Source organism: Cetorhinus maximus, chromosome 3, assembly GCF_964194155.1.
Source record: "Cetorhinus maximus chromosome 3, sCetMax3.hap1.1, whole genome shotgun sequence".
Taxonomy (NCBI): Eukaryota; Metazoa; Chordata; class Chondrichthyes; order Lamniformes; family Cetorhinidae; genus Cetorhinus; species Cetorhinus maximus.
Window position 1 is genome coordinate 98934015 of NC_135881.1, and position 11561 is coordinate 98945575.

The 11561-nt window shown below is 40.3% G+C and overlaps 1 protein-coding gene across 1 annotated transcript in view; it reads left to right on the forward strand.

Moving 5' to 3' along the window:
• Positions 1-10730, forward strand: part of LOC144678814 (tissue factor pathway inhibitor 2-like) — a 39905-nt gene extending 29175 nt beyond the window's left edge. Inside the window, exon 5 of the mRNA XM_078538757.1 lies at positions 9582-10730. Coding sequence (XP_078394883.1) covers positions 9582-9691 — 110 coding nt within the window. The 3' untranslated portion in view covers positions 9692-10730. The remainder of the gene's footprint in view (positions 1-9581) is intronic.
• Positions 10731-11561: the final 831 nt, after the last annotated feature.

The window sequence follows — 11561 nt, forward strand, 5'->3', positions numbered from 1 at the left end:
TGAAACTAATTAAGATAATATTTAATATTGAACATGAAATGGAAGTCGGAAATTGTTCCATTTCTGTTGAACAGAAAATTATCTGTTTTCTAAGATACACAGCTCTTTGTATTCTTGGTATTCAACTGTGTTAAAGAGAAAGCCATTTCACTTTCAATAGCAAATATGCACATGTTTTGTTACTCAGCTGAGCTACCTCAGCCACATCCAATTATTTTCCTGGCGAGTATTGTGAATACACTAGCTTCTATTGTATGTAAAGAATACAAAAGTACATGACACTGCCATAAAGCAGTAGCATACCTATGGTGTTTAAATATTAAGAATTCACGTACTCAGTTTTATGATACCACCTGAACCTTCGATGTGCTACCGCATGCCTTGCAATACCCCTACCCAGCCCCTCCCCTCAGCTATGCATCACCCTGGATGAAATGTATTCAAAAACTACATCAAAAAAATTTAACTACTTGAGGCAAAAAGTTATGCAAAGCTATGATACAAAGAATTGCTAAAGAGTGTCAATTGAATGTGAGCTCCTGAGCGCTGCATTTTAATGTGAATGAATGAACAACTTATGTTGTACATTTCTCCCAATGTACTCAGGAAAGGAGAAACACCTATTGCGAGGTTTAGGAATTCCTCTCTGTTGACCAGTTTCCAAAAGATGCGTAAAAAATCATAGAATCACAGAATTTTAATGTCTCAGGAGGAGGCCATTCAGCCCATCATGTCTGCACCGGCTCTCCAAATGAGCATTATGATCGAGTGCCATTGCCCTGCCTTTTCCCCGTACCCCTGCACATTGTTTCAATTCAAATAATCATCTGATGCCCTCTTGAATGCCTCGATTGAACCTGCCTCCACCACACTACCACACTCCCAGGCACTGCATTCCAGACTCGAACCACTCGTTGCGTGAAAAACTTTTTTCTTGCGTCACATTTGCTTCTTTTGCAAATCACGTTTGATCTGTGCCCTCTCATTCTTGATCCTTTTACGAACAGGATCAGCTTCTCCCCATCTACTCGATGGTGTGGTACTGTATCAAATGCCTTTTGAAAGTCCATGTAAACCATATCAACAGCATTAGCCTCGTCGACCTTTCCTGTTCCCTCTTCAAAAAACTCCAGCAAGTTAGTTAAACATGATTTCCCCTTTAGAAATCCATGCTGGCTCTTCCTGATCAATCCATATTTTCCCATGTGATTACTAATTCCATCCCGAAAATGTTTATTTCGTACAAAACTGTATCTAGAAGAACCTCCATAATAAGTTTAGTGAAAATTCCGAGATCATCGGTAAAAAGGTTGGTCGGGTAAAATTTCACCCTTGTGAAGCCAATCCATGTTCAAATTATGTTTCCCTTTCAGAACACACAGAGTTCGTTCACATAAGCACATGGCAGCCAAAGGTCTCTCTGATCTGTTTCAGTAAAGTAATTCAAACTTGGCTTTAGTTTGAACTTGTCACTTTCATAGAATGATGGGCAATTCACCATCATTGCACAGGCGCATACTCCCCAATTGCGGAACTGCCCAGGTACACCATGCCCCAATTGTGGAACTGCCCAGGTACACCATGCCCCAATTGCGGAACTGCCCAGGTACACCGTGCCCCAATTGCGGAACTGCCCAGGTACACCGTGCCGCAATTGTGGAACTGCCCAGGTACACCGTGCCCCAATTGCGGAACTGCCCAGGTACACCGTGCCCCAATTGCGGAACTGCCCAGGTACACCGTGCCCCAATTGCGGAACTGCCCAGGTACACCGTGCCCCAATTGCGGAACTGCCCAGGTACACCGTGCCCCAATTGCGGAACTGCCCAGGTACACCGTGCCCCAATTGCGGAACTCTCTGGCCAGAATTTTACTGCTCCGTCGCAGCGGGGACGGGGCATAAAATGCGACGAGCCATTCTAAACCCCACTGACTTCAGCTGGACCGTAAAATCCCGCTGCCGTAAAATTCCATCCAGAGGGTTTATTTGGACGTTGCGAGCATTGAATGCGCTCAATGGCTATTATAGCTATTATACAAATTAATATTTTAAATGCAGGTAAGTACAATAAATTACATTTTTGCTACTAGGTGGTAGAAGATACATAAAGCACTTCATTTCTACACATCTTCCCCAAATCTCAAGTTATCAGAATGTCATATTCAGCCTTCACCCATGTCGCTCCTACTGACGTCTAACACACCCACATCTAATATTGTTCTTCCTGAAATTATGTGCAGACCTACAACATAAGCCAAGCCCCAGTGTAGCCAAACAAATAAAAGATAAATCAACCATTTGTTTAACATTGGACATATATTTCATGCATCGCCACTGTTTCAGTCCAGTGACCTGGAATATCATCTCTCAGTGACGTCTGTTTTCCCCTCGCTCATTCTGATTAAAATATCACAAAGTTTAACAGCAAAAAATGCAACAGAGCGACGTCATCACAAGGTGAAATGAGATTCTCCAGAATGATATTAGTAATCACTAGCTATTTATACTTCCCCAGCCATCAGATACTACATTGCGTATATGTATGTAGATCCGGTTCGCACACTGAACCGCTGGGTAACATCAATTCACGTCCTTTGTTAGATACGCACATTTATTAAACACGGAAAAAAGCATTAGTAAGCTCCTGTAAAAAAAAAGTTGCAACATGTATTTGCTGGAAATGAAAGTTATCACAAGGTCAGTTTGTAACATTTAACTTATCCCCAAAATCAATGAATTATATGCTGCACGTAAGAATAAAAAAGGTTCTTGATTTACCGAAGCTCTGAAAGCAGCAGGGCTGACCCCGAAAAGCAAACCAACAAAAAACTGCAAGGGGAACATATCAATTAACCTGATAATACCATTAAACCTGAAGCAATAGCATTCCGTTTGAGTGTCATATCCGTGCTCAATACTCCGCAATTTAAACTGCACTCTCCTATGTGAAGTGTAATTTCTGCACAATCTCGGAAAATCAAACTGTACTGCTCACCTCACCACCACCAGGCAACACATATGTGTACAACACATGATGGTCCGTTCAGCAGCTTGTTCGAACAGCACAAGTTTGGGTTTAACTGCGCCTGCATTACACAGGGAAAATAAGTGTCTTTCTACACAGTAGGAACAAGCTCGAGTGGCTGCTCGATACCCGCCACTGATAACACCATTTCTAGGGGAGGAACATTCTGAGTATTAATAATAATGATTTGCAGTTATTTAGTGCCTTTAACAGGCAAACGTCCCAAGGTGCTTCACAGAGTTGTTAGAAAAGGTTGAATTCGACCTCCAAGAGGGAGGTAGATGATGAGCTGGATTTTCATAAGGGCATTAAAGGAGGAAAGAGTGCTGGTGAGATTTGGGTAGGGATTTACAGAACAATCGGCCTAGGTGGCTAGGCTATGGTTGCCAATAATGGGGGAACACAAAAGTGAGGAATGGAGAGAATCAGAGCCCTGCAACACTTTTGCACCACTTCACTCAAGGTGTTGGTCATATAAGCTATAACCTGACAAGTTTTTGTTGCATTTTTGGTACAAAATGATACAACCTATCTCAACACAGGCTTCCTTAATGGATTCATGGCTTGCTAAGCAAGGATTCTTTTTTGACTCTCTTCAGGCATCGATCTGTTCACTACTCTAGATCCAAGATGCAGCTTTCTTTACAACCAAAAAGCAAAAATACTGCAGATGCTGGAAATCTGAAACAAAAATTGAAATAGTTGGAGATAATCAGCAGGTTAGGCAGCGCCTGTAGAGAGAGCACAAGTCAGTCGATAATTCAGACATGTGATCCTTCCTCAGAACCCAAAACATCAGCTAACTTGTGTCCTCGTAACAGAAACAGAAAATGCTGGAAAAACTCAGGAGGTCTAACAGCATCTGTGGAGAGACAAAAAACAGAATTAACATTTCGAGTCCGTATGACTCTTCTTCAGAGCTAAAGCTTTAACTCTGAAGAAGATTCATATGGACTCGAAATGTTAACTCTTGTTTTTTTTCTCTCCATAGATGCTGTTAGACCTCCTGAGTTTTTCTAGAATTTTCTGTTTTTGTTTCAGACTTCCAACAGCCGCAGTGTTTTGCTTTTCACTTAATTGATGCTGTCTGACCTGTCTCCAGCATTTACATTTTTCTTAATTTAGAAGCTTATTGAAGAATTTCGTAGTTCCAGCTGTTATGATCTTGACCAGTAACTTGTTTTTTTTTAGAATCCAAAATCGCAAGTTTTTACTAAAAGAATGAAGCCACAAGGTTCTTGGTTTAAATCAAAAAAAATTTACTACAGAAAAATCAAAGAACGTGAATACTAATAACTACACTCCCTTAAATAGTCAGTTACACTAAATGTATTAAAACTGCAATGAACACATTACTTATATTTTAAACCAAACTTCCTGACTTAACTTTCCTCTACACCTGTTTGAATTACACTCCCAAAACTCAATTCAGATAATTATGCAAAATTGGAAGATTAACCACTTGGTGCGTTTCAAAGATTCCTATGAAGGGCTGAGATTTATTGGGCCTCCCATTTACTTCTGGCAAGTTGTCCCTTCAAATCTCCTCCAATCATGCCATAGTTTTAGACTGTCTAATAAACACAGGCGTCGCTCAGGTCAGAACTCTCCTGGTTCTATTATTCTTTCACTTTAGAGTCTTAAAACAAAAACTCTCTCTCTCTTCCTCTCTTTCTCTCCTCACTCCTCGCTGCCCATTCTCTCTCTCTCCCCCTCTGTCTTTTCTCAGTGTGCCTATTTTTGGAAGTTCAACTGACTGTTAGGAATCTGTCAATTCACCAGAGTTTTAAACTCTTTAAGCCAGCAGACAAAATTTCAACTGAATTCTGCTAGAAAGAGATGTTCCCTGTTCTGCAGCCAGATTGTGTAAAGTTCCAAAAACCTGTGAGAAACAGAACCATACACACAATCTACTTACCCCAAAATTAACTTATTTCTGACCCCTTTTTCTATAGTTTATCTCCCAGGCAACTTGGTCACATGATTAATTACTGGAAAGCAACTGCTTTTATAAGAAATTCTGAGAAACCTAGTTATTGAAGGGACCAAGACCACAACATAAAACACTGGGCAGGATTTTCCCCCTGTCAGGCGGGTGTGGCGGGTGGGCCCAGGAGTCGCCGCGAAACGGTCTGCCGCCTGCGATCAGGCTCCCACCGTGATTTCACACTGGCTGCCACTGAGAGCCTCAGCACTGGGGGCAGGAGGAGCGCTGACAATTGCGCATTCGTGGGGTTGCGCTCTCTGGAAGCTCCCTAAAGGCACAGAGCTGCCTCAGGGAGCTGAAGCTTTTTAAAATGAAAAATGAAGAATCAACAAATAATATTATAATAATAATAAATAATATAAACATGTCCCCACATGAGGAGGGACATGTTGAAAATGAGTTTAAAAACATTTTATTGCTTTTTTATTCACTGTTGGAAACCTCATCCTGCTCGTGGATGCGGTTTCACAAAAAATGCAAAGGCCGCCTGGCCTATTCACCCGCCCGCCAACCATAAGGTTGGACAGGCAGTGAAAAATTCAACTTAATTACCAGCTTAAGGGCCTTAATAGGCCTCTTAATTGTCAGTGGGTGCGCTGCCGACTCTTGTGCGCGCCTGCCGACTAAAATATCACGCGAGTGCGTGATGACATTGGGTTGTTCGGCCAACGTCATTTCATGTTTGGGCATGTCGGGTATGTGCCTGCACGCCGAACTGAATATCCTGGCCATAGGGTTCCCCCCAACCTCCAAATAAGCACATGGGCCATTACACTCCTTTATGAAATACAAGAAGTAATTGCCAAACCCAATTATTTTATGTTGGTTGGAACATCCTAAATTCAGCGTAACTTGAACATGGTTATGCTGTGGCAGAAATCCACCCTGTGTACGTCAATCATGTACAATGCCACTCTTCTTTCATCATCCCCACTTTTCACAACACACCTCAGTTGACCCAATATTTGTTTCGATTTTGCAAACTGATCAGGTCAGGTCTGGTTAGCTATCACTATGTCAACAACTTAAGTCAAGTAGGAAATAACTGATCACTGTGTCTCTTGTGATAAACTAAGTAGACTTGCATGGCAATCTTTTCTTCAGCACTGCCAACTAAAACCTGTTGTGACTATCTAGTTTGTGGTTCAAATGTTTTGGAATATAACAATTGGTTAGGGAATTGAAGTTATAACTTAGAAAAATAGGGGAATCTGATTGAGAACCTGATAAGCAACACTGAAGTAAATGCAATTTAAAAAAGCTTGTAGTTAATTACACTTTAAAGCTAAATTATGAATCTTACAAGGTCAGAATTGACAGTGAAAAAACCTTGAGCAATAGATGACCATTTCTGGGCCTTTTGGTAGAGCCGGGGTGTGGAAAATTATCTCCATAAAACAAAGATAAAAGCCAGAAATTCTGGGAAAGAGGGCCATAAAACTCCATTGGAGGTAGAAATTATTCATTTGAGTTACAGAATCAAAGAATTATGTTGAAGGTAAAATAATTTTTTTGCATTTCTGTTTGAATCATCCCAAAGCATGCCACATCATCGTGGAAATGGGATGTGGGATTAGACATTTCTTTTGTTTAATTCATCTGGTATGCGTTTGCTGACAGAAGTAAATAGTTCAATTTTGGTTTTGTGAGGGAAATGCAGCTGCAGGATTTGCTCTAGCTTGCAGCTAGTAGAAGAAATCTACAGTGGTCCCCACAGAGCTACATGGCAGTCAGTAGATTGGTTTGGAAAGCTGTGGCAATGCAGTTGGATATCTGCCAGCAACCAAACAAGGAGCTGAGGCATCCACAATCATGAGGTTAGTAAAGGAGAAGGTTGAGGGTCACGTAGCCAACAGCTAATGGAAGGACACCCATAGAATCTTACCTCAGAGGAATAACTGGAATACTAAGGAGCATCAATGTAAATTCCAGAGGCCTGTGGCATACCTTTTGGGTTGGCCCCAGGAAAAGTGAATGAACCTTCAAGATTTAGTAAGGTGAGGAAACTTTTGGGGGAAGCAAAAAGTAGAATTGAGTTCATAGAATATGTCTTTATAAGTTATAATGTTAAGTTAGTGGTGTTTGCTTTGTTTAATTTCTCTTTATACAAACCATAAAGTTGTTTTTTGTTAAAAATCGTGAAACCTTGTTGCCTATATCTGTCAAATAATTGATGGGTGTTCTTTTAATGCTAAAAGCCCCTAAACAGGATCATAACAAGTCACTTTGCCTGATTATCCATCTGCCAGTCAAACACCTATTTAAACAAATCCCAGAAAATGTTTGCATTTGAATTAAATAGCTTGGACCACTCTTTGAATACCTAATGAAATAAAATAACTGAAATCTGTAACATATGAACATATGAATTAGGAGCAGGATTAGGCCACTCAGCCCATTAAGCCTGCTCCACCATTCAATAAAATCATGGCTGATCTGATTGTAACCTCAGCTCCACATTCCCACCTACCCCCGATAACCTTTCACCCCCCTTGCTTATCAAGAATCTATCTAATTCTTCCTTAAAAATGTTCAAAGACTCTGCTTCTGCCACTTTTTTGAGGAAGAGAGTTCCAAAGACTCACGACCTTCTGCGAGAAAAAATTCTCCTCACCTCTGTCTTAAATGAGTGACCCCTTATTTTTGAACAGTGACCACCCTAGTTCTGGGCTCTCCCACAAGAGGAAACATCCTCTCCACATCTACCCTGTCAAGACCCCTCAGGCCTTATATGTTTCAATCAAGTCTCCTCTTACTCTTCTAAACTCCAGTACTTACAAGCCTAGTCTGTCCAACTTTTCCTCATAGGACAAACCGCCCATTCCAGGTATTTGTTTAGTAAATCTTCTCTGAACTGCTTCCAACATACTTACATCTTTCGTTAAATAAGGAGACCAAACTGTACACAGTACTTCATATGTGGTCTTGCCAAAGCCCTGTATAAATGAAGCATAACCTCCTTACTTTTGTATTCAATTCTCATAACAATAAATTGTAACATTCTATTAGCTTTCATAATTACTTGCTGTACCTGCACATTAGCCTTTTGTGATTCATGCACTAGGACACCCAGATCCCTCTGCATCTCAGAGCTCTGCAATCTCTCACAATTTAGATAATTTGCTTCTTTTCTATTCTTCTTGCCAAAAAACATCGAAGAAAAGCATAGAAAACAGGAGCAAGAGTAGTTCATTCGACCCTAGGAGCCTGTTCTGCCATTCAATATGATCCTGGCTCCTCCAACTCAGCACCAAACTCCCACTCTCTCCACATACCCCTTGATGCCTTTAGAATCTAGAAGTCTATCTATTTCCTTCTTAAATATATTCAATGACTTGGCCTCCATAGTCTTCTGTGGTAGAGAATTCTACAGATTCACCACTCTCTGAATGAAGAAATGTCTCCTCATCTCAGTCCTAAGTGGTCCACCCTGTACCCTGAGACTGTGACCCCCTTGCTCCTCGGAGCCAGAGAAACATCGGCCAGAATTTTACATTCAGCATGCTGGTGCGCTCCCGACACACCTGAGTGTGATATAACGCGCAATGACGTCGGGCGTGCATTCCGACGTTACCGCGCACTCACGTGATATTACGTTCGGTGGATGTGCACTGGAGTCAGCTGAGTGCCCGCCAATAATTGAAAAGCCTATTAAGGCCATTAACAAGGTAATTAACTTGAAATTTATGCTGCCCATCCAACCTAACAGTTGGCGGGCAGGCAAAAAGGCCAAGCAGCCTTTACGTTTTTTAGGAAACTTCATCCACGAGCGGGATGAAGTTTCCTAAAGCTAATACACACTTAATAAAAACTTTACTTTTAAATTAAAAATATGTCCCAACTCATGTGACACAGTCACATGAGATGGGACATGTTTTATTAAATTTTTGTCTTTATTAATCTTTTTAAAAAGCGCTTCAACCTCCCTGAGGCAGCTCCGTGCCTCAGGGAGATTGAAGCGCTCTTTCTCGCACATGCGCAAACTGCGCGCTAGGCCCGGCTTTCGATCTTCCCCCTGCCTGCACAGGCAGTGCTTGGTGCTGTCGCTCACGATCCACGCAGGGTGGGCCTTAATTGGCCTGCCCGCATGAAGTAGCGGAGCAGAGCCGATTGCGAGTTGCAGCCGGCTTCCTGACCACTCCAACCGGGCCTGCCCGATGAGGGAAAAATTTTGGCCATCATCCCTGAATCCAGTCGGTCTAAATGGACAATTTCACATTTTCCCACCTCATAATCCATTTGCCAGATCTTTGCCCACTCGCTTAAACTATCTATATCCCTTTCTAGCCTCTTTATGTCCTCTTCACAGCATTACCTATTTGCTATCTATTTACACTACCTATTTATATACATGTACTTCCATGCTTGCTAGGACGTGTTTTCTTTTTGAGCGAAGCATTTATTTAAAGAAACAACATTCCTTCTATATCAAAACAGAATTGTAAAAAAGTCAGTTCCGTGTTAAACAGAATACACTTAATTTGTGTCATGGGATTGTTGGATATAATAGCTGTATAGGACATCAAAATATGTTCATTTTCCTTGACATTTTGTTTCCTTTTTTGCAGCTGACAGTAAAACAGTGAAAATCAAGAATGCTCCTGCAGCAGCAGTACTTAAGAAAATTAAACCAAATCGAAGAAAGCAGTTTTTAAGAAATCCGAAGAGGAATAATTAAATGCTTAACTTTCTTAGCAAAAAGCTCCAGGTCTAGAGTTCTTACAGTTTTTTAAAACCTTGATTAAAAATCTAGAATGAAGTCAACTTTTGCTCCGTATATTTTAAACATGACAAGAGGCGATACAATTGACATCAAAGCCTCCCAAAGTATTCTTAGTGTAGAGATCTCTTCAGATTATGCTTCTGTTACATTTATTTGGGTGTCACAAATTTTGTTTAAGAAAATAACGTAAAAAGGAAAGGAAATTAAAGGAATGATTTGATGCACCAACTGAACATTTTTCATTCCATGCTTTTTTATATAATTCTAATAGAAGCTGTTAGATGGCTGATCCTAAACATTTAGAATGGAGGAATTTAAGATGTGGATCATATTAGTTAATATCTTGCTGCAAGATGTGTGCATCTTTTTTTCCTTAATTAATCATTTAATTGGAAAAGATATTATTGTAGTCCATATCTTGTTTTGTCTTTGGTGACTCATTTAAATTCATGTAAACATAAAACTTCTGATTTATTTATTCCTCTCATATTATCTCTTCAATTCAGAAACACCAGCAATTTAACTCTGTTACTATATTTGAATGGTTCTAACCTCGACTTTAGGCTATTTGTGACTGACACTGACAGAGCTAGGACATAGAGATCAGTGCCATTTGTGAGCAGAGTTATACAAGGGAAACTTGAGCTCTGCTCTAAAAGGAAAATCTTTGCAAAGCCATTGATGTTTTTGGTCGGTAAGCTTACATTTTTGCTTTAAATGGTTAGACTCACTTTGAATCCTATAATTGTTTAATGGTTACTGAATTATTTTAATAGGCTATTTTTAGTAATAAAATATATGTTGAATACATTCAAGATATATGAATTACTAGAATTTATTCTTTGAATAAGGGAAATCTGGTAACTTTCAAAGATATTGCCCAGGTGGAATAAATTCTATATTGCAACTCCCTGTTGTGAACTTTAACTATAAAGCAGGGAACATTATATGTACTGAAACCTTAAAATAATAAAATTGAATGAATAGCAAATGATGTAATGTGTGAATGTATTTATTTCTATAGGTTATATGATAACAGTTCTAAATGTCTTATGCACAACATTCATAACCATGTATTACAATTTTTGCTTTTGGAGAAGTGTCCTTAATGATTTCACTTTCACCTCAATGTTAACATTTGCCTGAATTTTTGTGCAGATTCAGATGGTCTCCAGCTTATCCAAAGTGGCACAGAAGGCCCAAATCCGGAAGTCCCTCACCTGAACCTAGCCCCCACCACTTTTGTTGGGGTGCGGGGTGACGGGGAGCAGAGGGGGAGGTGAGGGAACAAGGGCGAGTTGTACAGTGCACATCCATGGCTCACAGAGACAGCTGCAAGTGTTAAAGTTCAGCTGCCTTCAGTCAGATCCAGTTTTAATTAGTGGGATGTTTAAAACACCACTTGGGCACTTTACACTTATCAGGAGAAGGTCTAAAGTTAGCAGAGTTCTTTGGAGAGGTAGGATAGCCTTTTTGAGAGGGAGGGTACTATTTTTGATATAGTCCTGGAACACCTATGGGAGATATATGGTGCCCTTTGGGAGAGGTACTGTGCACTTTGGCAGAGGCATGTTGCCCTTTGGGACTGGTCAAGTGCCCTTTGGTAGCATTAAAAGTAGACATAAATGTGCATACAAAGTGGATAAACTCAGTGGAACCGTCAAGGGAGCTGAGCAAGCATTTAAATCTACCCTTTAAATATTTTTAAAAGCTGTCTGTTATTAAAAAAAAAGTGTTTGCTATTTCACTCTGTCTGTTGACATAAACCTGAGGTCTATCATTATAGGATTAGTTTTGCATGACTGATTTCACAACTTATCATTAT